This window comes from Xenia sp. Carnegie-2017, unplaced genomic scaffold, assembly GCF_021976095.1.
Source record: "Xenia sp. Carnegie-2017 unplaced genomic scaffold, XeniaSp_v1 HiC_scaffold_4, whole genome shotgun sequence".
Classification (NCBI taxonomy): Eukaryota; Metazoa; Cnidaria; class Anthozoa; order Malacalcyonacea; family Xeniidae; genus Xenia; species Xenia sp. Carnegie-2017.
Genome location: NW_025813504.1, coordinates 631,022 through 647,229, shown reverse-complemented (window position 1 = coordinate 647,229; position 16,208 = coordinate 631,022). Strand labels below are relative to the sequence as shown.

The 16,208-nt window shown below is 36.0% G+C and overlaps 1 protein-coding gene across 1 annotated transcript; it reads right to left on the bottom strand.

Annotated features, from left to right (window-relative positions):
- Positions 1 to 1,051: 1,051 nt before the first annotated feature.
- LOC124455807 (T-box transcription factor T-like) lies at positions 1,052 to 3,662 on the bottom strand. Its single transcript, XM_047006426.1, has 5 exons — positions 3,631 to 3,662; positions 3,461 to 3,538; positions 2,739 to 3,024; positions 2,315 to 2,418; positions 1,052 to 1,613 (listed from the first exon to the last, which is right to left on the bottom strand). Exons 1-5 carry the CDS (start codon positions 3,660 to 3,662, stop codon positions 1,052 to 1,054), a joined length of 1,062 nt encoding a protein of 353 aa, XP_046862382.1.
- Positions 3,663 to 16,208: the final 12,546 nt, after the last annotated feature.

Here is a 16,208-nt window from a genome sequence, read left to right as displayed (position 1 = left end):
GATATTCAATACACCGTTTGGGCGTTTTAGATTTACCCGAATGCCGTTTGGAATCCAAAATGCGCAAGAAGTGTTTCACAAAAGAATACATGAAATCTTTAAAGATATTGCTGGAGTCGAAACAGACATCGATGACATTCTTGTTTGAGGGAGAACACTTAAAGAACACAATGAGCGTCTCAAGGCAACGCTGGGTCGAGCTAGAGAGTGCAATCTAAAGTTTAAGTTAGAAAAATGTCACTTCAGAAAAAAGAGTGTGGTGTATATTGGACATCAGCTCACACACAAAGGTGTCAAACCAGATCCACAGACAATAGAAGCAATCGTGAACATGCCACAACCCGAAGACAAGAACGGAATTCAAAGGCTTCTTGGTATGGTCAATTATGTTGGAAAATTGGTACCAAATTTATCGGAAATCACTTCACCTTTACGACAATTACTTAAAAAAGACATAGCGTACATTAGACAGAGAGACATTTTCATGCTTTTGAAGAGATAAAGACCTTACTCTCAAGCCCACAGCTTGGCATCTTAGCAAATTATGATGTAATGAAATCAGTTTATCTTCAAGTAAACGCCTCGAAATCGGGACTAAGAGTAGTACTTATTCAATCAAATAGACCAGTAGCATACGCTTCAAGATCACACAAGAAGAAACAAGATTGCATAGATAGAAAAAGAATTGCTAGTGGTCGTGTTTGGGTGTAATCGTTTTTATCACTACATTTATGGCAAGCATGTCATAGTAGAATCTGATCATCAGCCATAGAATCCGATCATCAAACAATATCATCATTGAAAAAGAGTACATTAATTACAGCCTTAAGTGTCATAAAACCTTTGATAGTTCTTGAAAGAAACATCGTCATAGTTTCCTGGTCTGTGTATAAAACGGGTATCGAAGATTCTTCGCAGACATGGCCATGAGCTTGACTGAACACATCAAAAGGGGGAAAACTTGCCATCGTAGGGGGAGTATTTGCCATCGTATGAGGTAACCTTGCCATCGTAGTGGGACAACTGGCTATAGAAGAGGAGAAACTTGCCATCAAAAGAGCAAAACTCGTATCAAGAGCAAAACTCGTATCCTGAGCAAAACTCGTATAAGAAGCAAAACACGTATGATTGCCATCAAAAGAGCAAAACTCGTATCCTGAGCAAAACTCGTATCCTGAGCAAAACTCGTATGAGAAGCAAAACTCGTATGAGAAGCAAAACACGTATGATTGTCATTAACACTCTGTATTTCTGACGCGTTGTGAGTTCCTAAATCAGGTATTTCGGAAATCTGAAATGGCTCATACATATGAGGTAATCTTGGAGGGGTTGATTGATAGTTTGACATGACACGATTTTGTGATTGGCCAAAGATGATGTCATCCAACATGGCGTAAATGGAAGGGAGCGTTTGCTCTTCAGACGAAACACTTATTGTTCCTGAACTGTTTTGTGATGGAATTGTTGAAATACCCATGGGAATTGAAGTGATGGGCAGGCCTTCATAGCGACATGACCTTAACTGACGTTCTTTCCTTGTGTTAGAAGGGTCGTTGTCTGCATCGATGAATGTGACTTTATTAACGCATTCGACATGGTCTTTTTCTCTCATCCTATGTAGGATAGCAATCAAAAACAACTAAATAAAACTGAAGAAAGATGCTTCCTCACTTATTTATTGCTTAAAACTACTTAAAGAATGAGGATCAGAGTCATGCTTTGCGCGCTTGGTTGGCCATTTTTAGGAGCCCCGAAAACGGCGACTATGATATATTTGATTTAATATACATACGTAAAGCATATAAATACGGAATGAATACCGTAGCAGCAGTCAAACTATCAACCATAATTGCTTCTTATAAATAAATATGATCACATAAGTCAAAAAACGAAACAAAACCTGAACTAAATACCCATTGTATTGATTATCACGAGAAAGTACACGAAGGTTCACGTATATGAAAACATAAACATTAAGCGCGCAAAGCATAACCCTGATACTCATTCTTTAACTTTTGTGTATAAACTCGTAGTTATTATTATCCTCAATTAGAAATACAAAAATGAATATAAAATGGTCGAACGAAGAGGTACAAATAGTGACTAAAACCGAAGTATTCTATGTTGAAAAGTATGTTTTATGACCAATGAAAAACAAGAACATGACAATTCGCAATAATTTCCACCTACCTCTTTTTTCTTTTCTCTCTGTTTTGTTTGCTATACTAAAGGCAGTCATGATGGATTTGTGTCGATCTTCAATTGAGTAAGTTTGTCATTTCTGTAACCGGTAACAGCAATAAATTCGTTCTACGGAAACTTGACGTTGATCAAATGCAGTTGATCACACTCGCCACAAATTTTAAGTCTCCTAATCTCGACAGCAATTTTGTACTTATGGAACGTTGAAAGCTGGATCTAAAAAACATTAACAAAAAAAAGTCAAACATCAGTTACAAAGATCACGGGGGGCGATTACAGAAAGCCGTTCATTTTCAAAGTCACTCTTACAAATTCAAGGATACTGCATACATAGTAAAACATAACAGCTAATTAAAACTAAAATATCATTTAGTTCTCAATTATTCTTTATGTATTAACATTTAGTATCATTTAATGGTCAATATGAATAACGAACTATAAAGAAGGAGGCATATTATATAATTGGATAGTGAGTGGACGGGTATTCTATAATCTAGCTCAATTTTTACCAAAGAATTCGCAACATCCTACAGCACCTTAAAATTATCCATTTTTCCCAATCTATTTGTAAGACGTATGTCGTCGAAAGTAACAGACTTGCCAGTCCAAAACTTTCCAACGAAAGGTGATTTCGGATGCACATAGACACGGTTGAACTTCATTATGCGATCGTCACGAGGTTTATTTTGAGAAAACCATTCTTTCTTTGTTGAAAAAAAACGATATTTGTACGCATCGACGTTCTCGAAGCTAACAGCTACACTATACAACACGTCTGGCTCCAAACCATCAATCTTGATGGAAATGATAGGAAACATAGGCCTATAAAATTTGAACAAATTAAAATAACGCTGGCTTCGATGGTGGCTTTGTAACGTACGGAAAACTTTTGCTCATTATTTCTAAAAGTAAAGGCGTGACGAATTGGCATCAGAAACAAATTAAGCACCATACAACGCTACGTTTTTGTGTCGGACAAAAACATAAAGTTTAATAATCTGTTGTGACAATAAATAATATGTACGAGCTACATCTACAAACTTGTAATGAGTAATTTTACAAATCCTTTATCGTGAATAACCTTATTGAAGGAAGCGTCGAGGACGAAACTACATCTTAGTGTACTTGCTGAAACACAAGGATTCGTTGAATAGAATCAGCTCGTTTATTAGTCGAATGTGATAAAAAGAACGGCTGTTGAAAAAATTGACGTTTGAAAGTCTTATACAAAACAACAACAGAAAGCAATTTTACAGACCTTCCAGTATTTGAAATTTTCATTTCCTGAGCCACACGATGAAAATTACTCCACAGTTCCTTGTCTTCCAGGTTGATACTATGATATATATCACGTTGCGAAAACCATTAACAACCTTCTGACTTTAAATGTTCGCGTAAATAAGTGCAAGGCGAGGGTTTACAAAGCACTCTGTCGCTTTGCCTTCAAAAGACGATGCCATTTTTTTGATGAATATAAATGACGGAATTATTATATATATACGATTCTCAAGAATAACGAACAGAGAGAAACGGACCTCTACAGTACTCTACTGTGCAACCTGGTGCTGTATGTATAAGGTTAAAAGCTTCGGCTACCCCTAAACGCTCCAATTGGTCATGAAGCGCATTCCATTGGCTGTCACTATGCTAATAACATGCGTAATAAGACATGTGCTTAACATAAAATTTATTAATATGACGCGTAACGGAAGTCGCTCTCAAATTTGCATAAAGTGAAATGAGTTATGAGGTTCGTGATTTATTGCCGCTACGAATAAGAAGCAGACGGCCAGAGGCCGCGGAACCGGGGGGCATTGGGGGCAAGTGCCCCCCCACTTTTTGCAACAGAGAAAAATGTGCCCTTTTTCATGGTATAGAAATGCCCTTGTTTTAGATAAATTTGGACTGAAGAAGTTTTTCTTAGATACAAGTAGCCCTGAAAGTAAAATAAAGTCTGTCGGCATCATGCGAAATCAGCTATAGCTCAGTTTTTGATGTTGATTACCCAGATGGATCAAAAATCGCGTTTGTCGATTGGGGCTGTCTTCGCAGACGTCTGCCCAGTAACTTAATTAACCAATGAGAAGTCGCAATTTATGATCCACATGAGTCTATAAATTCTACGGCAACGCATTTCTCCCGTCGTATTGTCTTTCAGGCCATTTGTCTTACAAAACTGTTGACAATTCATAATCATAATAATTGAAAATTTTGCGGTTTAAATCACTTCTAATCAAAATCATCATGCCTAGAGCTGCTAGGCGAAAACGAGAAAAGGAAAAAGAGCTTGTAGAAACAGCTAAAAGGAAGCGAAAACTGACGAGTTTTTTAGTAGTGCTCCAGCAGAGAACGTTGTTGACCAAAATATCGACTCTAGGTCTAATTTGACACTGCCGTCAGCTACAGAAACTCCATCAACGTGTTTATCGCCTCATTCTCATTCCAAACCAAAATTCGGCGATTCTGACTCTACATCGTCTTCAGAGATACTAGTCGCGCCGCCGACCGAACCAGTTCACACACCTTCTCAAAACCTAACGTATGCGTCTTTGCCAAGTTCCACGACTACCGCCCTATTGGTAGGACCTATGCCAATTGAGTCAACGGAATGTTTGCTAGGACTCGATTGTAAGCGTTTGTGCTGTACATGCCGACAGCCTTACCATCCTACCCTAAAAGAAATAAAGCACACGTCTAGAAAGCAAACCAGTACAGGAGGATCGTCGAATGTACGAACTTGTCCGTCTTCTTTAATTTTGAAATATATATGGGTCACATACTGCATGACAAAAGGCACCATTGCCTGTTACTTCTGTAAAAGAGTGATGCGTCAAGACCTTATTACTTTCAGTCATAATGGTGAAAAGGCTTTTCTCCTAGGAGAATTCAGCGACTGGAAGAAGTGCCGAGAAAAACTAAAAAAACACTCTCAGTCTAAATTTCACGCAGAGGCGACTGAGAAAGTTTTATTATCTGATGATTCGAGAAGAGATATTGAAGCGATATTGATCAGTGAATTGAAGAAAACCCAGGAAACTCGAAGAAGAATTTTGCTAAAACAACTAAGTAGTATAAGGTATTTGGCACGCAAGCTCAAAGTTTGCAAGGTAAAACTGAACTTGAGAGTAACTTGCAACAGTTGCTGAAATTAAGAGCAGAGGATGTACCTGATTTGTTGGAGTGGATTGATAACGGAAGATATCTCAGTCACGACATCGTAAACGAGTTGATTAATATGATGGGCAATGCAGTCCTGAGATTTATAGTGGCAGATATCCGTAAGGAATCACAATTACTTAGCCTAATTGCAGACGAGTCTAGAGACATAAGCAACAATGAAGAACTAACATGTGTTTTGCGCTAGATATCTAGAACCGACTTGCCCGTCCACGAAGATTTCCTCGGAATGTACAAACTAGAGAAAACCGATGCTGAAACAATCACCAATTCGCTGAAGGACATTTTGTTGCGATGCAGTTTGACGATAGACGACTGTCGATGGCAAACATATAATGGAGCAGCAAATATGGCTGGAGGCAGAAGTGGGGTTTATGCCCGAATATCTTCTGAGAATCCTCACGCCCTGTACATTCGTTGCGGTAGCCACAGTCTTGACTTGGCTTTGCGTGGTTGTGTAAAGGAGAGCTGGATTATCAGCGATACGTTGAAGGAGGTCCAAGAGTTGGTCGTGTTTATTCGATCTTCACCAATACGAATGGCGCAATACCAGCATATTGCCAAAGAGATTGAAGACAGTGGCACGCAAGTTGAGAATCCGCATTTGCTGTGTCCAACTTGATGGACAGTAAGAACCAAAGCCATCTCGGCTGTCTTGCACAATTACGAGGCCCTCTACTCTGCATTACTTAGCATTGCCGAAGAATCTTGCAAGTCCACCGTTCGTGACACAGCATCATGTATTGCTAGTCGATTTAAGAAGATTTTCTTGTACTTTGGTTTAAGTTTTGCGCAGAATATCTTCAGCGTGTGTGAACAAGTAGCAACTACCTTGCAGAAGCCTTCAATAACGGCACAAACAAATGTTACTTGCATAAATGCCTTGAAGACAAACTTGCAGCGTCAACGAGACAACTTCTCTTTGTTTTAGGACCAAGTAGTTGCTTCAAGCAAGGCTATCAACTTTGTAGGCGATCCAACACAACCAAGACCGAAGAAAGTTCCGTGGCGACTTCAACACGGAGATGGCGAGCAACATCATTTACAAACTGCGAAAGACGCCCACCGTGCCCAGTATGTTGAAGCAATTGATGCGTGCTTGGCTTCACTACAGGAGCGCTTCGATCAAAAAACATATTCTGTATTAATGAACATCGAAACCGTGCTCATTAATGCAGCAAACGGGCGTATGTTTGAGTTGAATGATGAAGTTAAAAAACCTTTACGAAAATGACCTCGACTTTGACCAGCTGAAGGCGGAGTTAAAGCTTCTTGAAGGAATTATCTCGCAGTGACTTCCAGAAGAAGGTGACATCAATTGACACCATAACATCAATATTCCCAACCGAAGAAAATAACTCATCGCAGATTGTCATGGCAATGTCTAATGTTGTCCGACTCTTGCAGATTTACCTTCTTGCTCCAATGAGCGCAGCCTCTGGAGGACGATCTTTTTCATGCCAGTGGCTTGTCAAGACACATCTCAGGAGCACAATGACGGCAGCACGCTAAAATAATCTTATTGTTATGCATGTAAACAAGGCCAGAACTGACGAACTGGACTTTCGTTTAATAGCTAAGGACTTTGTTCTCAAAAACGAACGTAGGGTTAGATGTTTTGGGAAATTTTAATGAGATCGCATTACTTAATAAATTGTTCATGTAGTCATCTTAGTTCAATTTGTTAGCACGCACGCCGAGCAGTAGAGAATACGCATAGCATTCTAAGAATGTCTACCAATATTTTGCAGACTTTGAAACTTAATCATGATTCATGAAACAATGCATATCTGTAACATACTAAAACAGTAAGCTGCAACCTCACATGCCCTTTTCGGTCAGTGCCCACCCCACTTTTGAGATACTTCCGCGGCCCCTGCAGACGGCAAAATCGAGTCGAAAGATTTCGGAAACATCTATCGAATTCTAAGTTGAGGATGGCATCATGCGATGTTGAAACATGTTTATTTTAAAAAACTTGTCGTTTTTGTTAAATGCGCACTATTCTATATGAATGAAGTTTCGCTTCGCTTCACTTGTTTCCTAGGATACGAGACGAATGAAAGGTAGAATATGAAAATTCTATCTTTCTATATGGTAATGGGAAAGGCAATTAACACATAGTGAAAGTATTCTTAATAGAAATAGAGTGGAATAACATGAGAATTTAAAGCAAAGTTTTCCTGAAGCAACACAAGTTTAGAAACATCACAGTTATCAAATAAGCAGGAAGCAGGTTTTTCCAAATGTCTCAGATTTCGTCGTTCGAAAATGTCACCTCGATGCAAAGGCATCACAATCGTATAAATTTACCGAAAAAAGTCCAGCCGAATCCAAGGAAAGATAAAATCCTCTCGCAATATAACAAAAAACAAGAAAACATTTGGACCATTAATGAAGACAAAGTTTTTCATTAATTTTACAACACATTTCAATGTTGACATCATTATTCCTAAGGAATGTTCGTTAATCCCTCCAAACAAATTTCATTGTTTGCAAACAGGAAGAAACGCTTTCGTTTTGAATTATTGTAATTCAATAGCCATGTGTTACTGGATATACCTCACGTTATTAAAACACGGAATCAGTTTGGAATCCTTTTGAAAAAAAATTCCATGCAAAAATTGCTTTGCTATAAAAGCTTCAAGAAAGTGAATGAAAAATTGGCGAAATTTTTCAGGTATAAGAAAGTTAAAAAAACTAACTTTTTCAAACATTTTAAAACCTAAACCTAAACAATCATTTTTGCTACTACATGTCATTGCAGAAGCAGATTTTAGTCGTAAATATCGTCAGTTTTGACACCTTTCATAAAAGAAACTTGCCTCTCTCATGATTATAGGATTTTGATACCTGAGTCAGATACCTAGTAAATTGGGTTCTAGGTCATTACATACAATGCATTTGTTTCTGAAAATTATAAGTTAGGTATCAAAAGTCCTCGACTACATAAATTGAATACGGAAAGCACATGAACATTAGCTATGGTTGTACCAGCCACCAAATCAGTGGTGAATTCATATGGGAGGGGTGGGGGAGTGGATGCACATCCTTGTAGGCAATGGTTAACAGGAGAGCATGGAGGGATGCACATTGCAAAAAATAAAGTAAAAATCCATCTTACTTTTAATGGAAAAGCATTTATATCATTAAAGTTTTTTTACTGTCAATTTTATTTATTTTTATCAAAAGGCGTCAATGATATTTATTTTGTTGACCAAAATGGGAACTAGTATCCATTTTTAATAATGAGTAAATTAATTAATAATTGGTCCCTAAACACTGTACTTTAGCTGTTCACTAAGCAAAGCACCCCCAACACACACACACTAAACAAACCTTGCTGGATCTACCCCTGATCTAAACTACAGCCTTCAGGAAACATTACTATGTGTAACACGACAAGAGACTAGGGGTTCAAGAAAAAGCATGAGGAAATACTATTATAGGTTATAAGACAAGAGACTAGGGGTTCAAGAACAAGTATGAGGAAATACTACAATAGGTTATAAGACAAGAGACTAGGTGTTCATGAACAAGTATGAGGAAATACTACTATAGATTATAAGACCAGAGACTAGGGGTTCAAGAAATATAACATGAAACATTTCTGTTGTTGAAGAACAGTCTGTTACTATAAATGCTACTGTTTGTAGTCTTTTGTACAGCATATGAGTCTGATCCGACCTTTAATTTAGCAAAGAGTTAAATTTATGGGTTGAGAAAGGACACAACTTTTGTATGTGTTTAATGATCAAACAGGGGTGTGTTGGAGGGGGCTCAGCCTCATTTGTTCAATTCTATGCCTTGTATTGCCAGTGAAATATATATATTAAAAAGCTAGCAACACCTAAATATATATCAGAAAGCCAGCAATATTTTAATATATATGTGAAAGGCAGCAACAATTGTAATATACATTAAAAAGCCCAAATAGCTGAAATTATGGAGATATGCCTCTGTGATCATATAAACCAAAACCTACAATTAAAATATCATCGACAAGTCTAGAAGAGAAGTAATGTTCTACTTTGAACTACAGAAGTAGGGTGCATTTGTACAATTCATTACCAAAAATATATTGCACTCAGCTGTTTCAGTGAATATCCTAATTATAATTACTTCATTTTTAAATGATGAACTAAAAATACAAAATACAACATGGAAAATCATAAGAGTTTCTGTGATTTGATGTAGTTGTTTGTTTTAGTGTGGAAGGGGCTGAGAATTGAGAGGTTTGTAGATTGATTAATTTCAGAACATAATGAGAAATCATCTTCGATTAAAAAACAAGCTTTGGAGTAAGAAAACTGTTGAAACTGCATCAGCACGAACTTTGCAATGTTGTTTGTCCCAAAAATGTTTCTCTTACTTGAGTCAGTTAATTGAATCTTATATCAAAAGCAGTTCAGCACAACAATCACCATACGCAATCAAATTTCGTAAGTTCGACGTAAAGGCATTTCTTTCATTTCTTTCGTAATCCTCGATTCTTGCGTTATGTAATGACATTTAGTAGCCGTAAACAATCAGTTATTACAGACTTATCCATAAAAAAACGCAATATTATATCAATATACTGTATTATTAACAGCAATTGCTATATAAACACTAGCTCAAATTTCAAAACTAGGAACCAAAATGGCGGAAATTGATCAGGTGATCAATATTGCCCAATCAACGTAAGCTAAACGGATAACAATAGATGTCCCAACTCTTACTAATAGAGGGCTCTGGTTGCGTCAGCTAAGTGTGAACGCTTGACCTTGGCCATTCACAGGATCGATTTTCACCCGCCTACCTATGATCTCGTCTCCTAAAGGTGAGACCTCGGCAACCGGGCCAGCCCGCTCTTTCGTATGAACACGACGTGAATATCAATAATAAATGTATTGCAAAGCAAGATCATAGATAGATGAGATGTCTCGCTAACTGGGCTCATATGAACAGGCCTTAATTCAAGGCTGCTAGTTACGTTGATCAAATGAAAATAAATTATTAATTGTCCTCAAGATAGTCCTTGGAGTTCCGTTAAATCTGTGTAATATACTTGTACACGCCATAAGCTTCGTTTGCATGTCATGAAAATTATTAAATTTTAAAGTTGTCTCTCCTTCTGAAATGTGCAAAGATGTTAAGTAATATCATCGATTCTTCATCGATGTAATAGTAAATATCTCAAGGTTTGTTAGGCACACCTAAAGATGTAATATGTTAATGCATATTTAATTTTAACGTTGAAAATTTAAATGCCACGTCAAGCAAATTTTATTCAACCAAAAGCAATCTGCAGCTACTGACCTCGACACAAAAAGGGAAAAAAGTCATACGAAAGGGAAATTAATGTTTGTGAGTGATTTTGATGTTTTCTCTTGATCATAAGTTGACGAATCTTGCTAACTACAATGAGATACTTAAGAACAAAAATATTCTTTTATTAGTTAATTAATTCATCATATATGAAACGTGCAGCTGCTTGAACAAGGTTATATTTCTCAGTTTTCCCATTATTGTTAAATTTTCGTGTATAATTTTCACACGCATATGAAAATTAAATTGCATGGACAGGGGCGGATCTAGAGTATGTCAAATCCGTCGCGCGACTGATGTTTGAAATTCAAAAATTACCTATTCATATTAATTAAAAAATCACTAATTATTCTTACTTTATTATTGCATTTACTTCGTGATAAAAATCCAGCTTTATTTATTATTGAAAACTAATGACTAATGCAACGAATATCTCCTTGGTAACCAGATCAGTTGAATTTTAATTGACATGAAATAACCGACTGATAAGCGGGGTGGCTTGACTGGTTCGACTTATAAAGGAGTCTATGAAAGCCAGAAACGCTATTTTATTGGTCAATGGCCAGATCAGTGGACAGTCTGGAATAATCTCGACCGATAATAGGGGTGGCCGGACCTATAAGGGAGTCCAATTGCTATCTTACAATTGGTTCATTTGAATTTTTGTCTTATTGTGATTGGTTTGACCGATTTCGACTGATAGCCAACTGAACTAACATAGTCAAGCTCACTGTCTGAATTGAATGTTTGATCGTTCATAGTAATTTTCGGAAGCATCATAGAAACTAAACTACAATCAGATGGAATTTATGGAAATCTTTTACAAATTCATATGTTGACATGAATGCTGCTTTCCAAACTGGGAATTTTTTCAAGAGGGTGAAAAATTTATGGATAAATTGTAAATGCTTGGCAAAGACGATCTCGCGAGCGACATTTCAGTCATTGATGTTCAAAAGCAAGCCAACATTGTTTTGAGTTTTATCAGCAGAAATTTACATCGAAAATCGTAAGTAAAGGACAAGTGAAGTGTATGCATGAATGCAATATATCAAAGTCAATTTATGCGAGTGTGTGATGCGATTTATGTTAATATGGCGTATGGTAAGCAGATTGATGCTTCTAAAATTGTTGTTGCCAAAGGACTTTTAGCTATGATTTCTATAATGCTTGGGGAATCGTGGCCGTTATATGGCAGCGAAATCCTACATTTCTGCAAGTATATTTCAATGGACAAAAAATCTGTAGCCATAAGGTGCCATACTATTATTTACTTTATCATAAACAAATGTTTAGGGCTTTTCAGTTTATGATCATTGATCATTCAATCATTGGACAGTTATACTACATATAGTTTAAGATTTGAGAAAACTAACATTGATTACATGAGAAGCTGTTTACTATAACCTGTGATTTTGAGTCTTATGATCCATGAAGCTTTTTATTTTGACAATTTGACTGGAATGTTATTGAACCTTAGTATTTTACATACATGAAATGTTGTCCCATGTCACATATTGTCCCCTTTTCTAACTGAACACCTCATGTAGAGTTGTAAAGGTGTGTTAATCTACGGCTCATACCAGATTGTTTGCCATAAATTCCAAAGGGCTATTGATGTATGAATAGCATTTTCTATAAAGTAAAAATGTCTTCCAATGTATGCAGATAAACCTTGAAATTTGGCGAAACAGCAAAGTATTTTTCATGATCACTAGGTAATTTTTCTGATGATCAGTATAATTTCGAAACTAAATTATTTCAGATTTACATTTAAACGAGCTTTGATCATATGAAAAGATATTTATCATAACCAGTAAGCATGACACATGAACCAATTTTAACATTCATGTAATTATATAATTAAAGACATGTTGGTTACATTCTGTTTGTATTTGCAAATACAATGCTACTAGTGATTGCTATATAGCACACCTTGCATATACTTACAGGAGATAATAGTCTAGTGAAATGCCTGATAAACATTTATGGCATTAAGCTGTCATTAACTGCAAATTGTCACTCTGAAAATTTTTGCTTAATCTTTGGCAGAAAAAAATTTTAATTTTTTTGTCAAAAAGTGAATTTGCTGGCACTAATGTTTGTGAGTGATTTTGATGTTTTCTCTTGATCATAAGTTGACAAATCTTACTAACTACAATGAGATACTTAAGAACAAAAATATTCTTTTTTTAGTTAATTAATTCATCATATATGAAACGTGCAGCTGCTTGAACAAGGTTATATTTCTCAGTTTTCCCATTATTGTTAAATTTTCGTGGATAATTTTCTCACATGTATGAAAATTAAATTGCATGGATACATACAGTTGGACATTAATTGCTCTTAAAGAGTCACATATTTTGCATTGGAAAAGACTAAGTGGCTAAAATAAACATTGTGTATGAACCTACTTAATTCAAAAAACTTTTATATAAATACGAAAGGTCCCCTTTAAGCAATATGCCCAAGGAAATAAACAGAAGACATTACATTTCCAGGTAATTATAAATTTCGAATGCATGTCATGTGTGACACGCACGCACTTACTGTAAAGTTTCAATAGCAATAGAACTCACTGGAAGACGATACAGAAGAAAAGAAACTTATTTTGATCCCCATCAAAGTCACGGTATGCAAAATATATGGCTTTGACAGTAACATATGTCTATGACACCACAAAATGGCTATGACAACATGGCTATGACCACAATACACATGGATATGACTCCACAACAATAAATATAATGTTGTGCAAGCCAAGCAGTTGTCTGTAAACTATTGCACGACAGTGCATATATGAATGTCATATACGATTGTATGAATGTCGAAATAATATCTATTCTTTATCGATGCATTAGTAAATATGTCAGCGTTTGTTGGACACACCTAAGGATTCAAAATGTTGATCCTTATTTTAATTTAACTAACACGTCAAGCACTTTCGTATGAACACGATGTGAATATCAATAGAAAATGTATTGCAAAGCAAGATCATAGATAGATGAGATGTCTCCCTAAACGGGCTCATATGAACAGGCCCTAATCCAAGGCAGCTAGTTACGTTGATCAAGTGAAAATAAATCATGAATTTTCCTCAAAATAGTCGTTGGACGTCCGTTAAATCTGTGTAATATACTTGTACACGTCATAAGCTTTGTTTGCATGTCATGAAAATTATTGAATTTTAAAGTTGTCTCTCCTTCTGAAATGTGCAAAAATTTTAAGTAATATTATCGATTATTTCATCAATGTAATAGTAAATATCTCAAGGTTTTTTAGGCACACCTAAAGATGTAAAATGTAAATGCATATTTATTTTTAACGTTGAAAATTTAAACGCCACGTCAAGCAAATTTTATTCAACCTAAAGCAATCTGTAGCTACTGACCTCGACACAAAAAGGGAAAAAAGTCATACGAAAGGGAAATTAATGTTTGTGAGTGATTTTGATGTTTTCTCTTGATCATAAGTTGACGAATCTTGCTAACTACACGAGATACTTAAGAACAAAAATATTCTTTATTAGTTAATTAATTCTATCATATATGAACGCAGCTGCTTGAACAAGAAGTTATATTTCAGTTTTCCATTATTGTTAAATTTTCTCGTGAATAATTTTATCACGTAAGGAAAATTAAAATTGCATGGATACATACAGTTGACAATAATTGTTCTTTAAAAGTCACTATTTTGCAATTGGTAAAGACTAAGTGGCTAAAATAAACATTGTAAAAGGACCCTCATTTAATTTTAAAACTTTTATATAAATAATGAAGGCCTCTAAGCATTATGCCCAAGAAAATAAACAGAAGAGATTACATTTTCAGGTAATTCTAAATTTCGAATGCATGTCTTGTGTGACACGCACGCACTTACTGTAAGGGTTTCAATAGGAATAGAACTCACTGGAAGGCAATACAGAAGGAAAGAAGCTTATTTTGATCCCCATCAAACTCACGGTATGCATAATATGGCTTTGAATTAGTAATGTACGTTCATTAAACGAGATATTAATGAGATAGATTGCAGCTTAGTTGACATTTACACACCAGGATCTTAGGGAACAGATTACTGGGAACCTGACCAGAGGGAGGTGTAGGTGCTGATTGAGTTATTGCGTTAACACAGTGGTGAGCAGGTCACTGTTGGCTCATGTTTCTCGTGAAACAAATGTCAGCGCGAATGTTTTATGCAGTGCGGTGTTTTGAAATTAAATGAGATATGATCTTCGCACTTAGCTGGACAATTTAAGCAATCGTCTCATTTCACGAGAGAACATGAGCCCAACAATATTGACCTGCTCACCACTGTGTGACTTCATAGCTCAGTGGTCAGAGCACTGCACCGGCACCGCAGAGGTCATGGTTCGAATCCTGCTGAGTCACCTGGATTTTCAGGTCCTGAGACGATTGTTTAAATTGTCCAGCTGTGCGAAGATCATATCTCATTTAATTCAAAAACACCGCAATCGCACAAAACATCCAGCGACATTTATTTCACGAGAAAACATCAGCCCAACAATATTGACTTGCTCACCATCAGACTCATATCAAATGTCAAAACATTCAAAATGTATGTCTATGACACCGGCCAAAATAGCCATATTACACCAACCGCAATGACACCTGCCAGCAATATATATTTGTGCTAGCTAAGCAGTTGTCTGTAAACTATTCCACGACAGTAAAAGAAAGCTTTATAGCAGATAATCAAATAACAAATAGTAAGTTAAAAAAATTTGTCAAATTTGAAACTAAATAAAATCTAATAACGACAAATCTCTTCATTAAAGCTACCGAATGTTTAAAGCTTGGTTTGCATGCATGTCACAAAAATTTATACATTGTAAAAATGCGTTTCTTTTGGAAATGTGTTAATGTGTATGAATGTCAAAGCAATATCTATTCTTTATCGATGAATTACTAAATATGTCAGCGTTTGTTGGTCACACCTAAAGATTTAAAATGTCGATTCTTATTTTAATTTAACTGCCACGTCAAGCAATTTTAATCAACCAAATGCAATTCGTGACCACTTTCATACAATGAGAAAAACAAATACTCGTAAATAATAAGAAACAGATGTCTATGTTTGGCTTTGATGATTTCTTATTACTGTTAACTTTTAATGGAATAGTTGCGTTTATTGAAGAAAGAAAGTTCGCTTAGATTAAGTGACGATATATATAACTTGGAGGTAGAAGATACAATAATAACTATGATGATATAATCGTTCGATATACGTTTTCGATCACGTGATATTTAACTGATGTTCTCTTATGATTAACAATAACAATTATACAATTATACCCTATACAATTATACGAAGGCTTCCGTTTAAGCAATGGGCTTAAGGACACAAATATGGAAGCACTTGCAATTTCCTGCACTTTAAATTTATAAATTTATTTCTTGTTTGAGACGCCTTCACTTCTTGCAGAACTCGAATAAGAACAGAGCTCCCTGGAAAAAGTTCCTTAAGAAAACTGCGCATAAATTAAAACAAGTACTTGTATT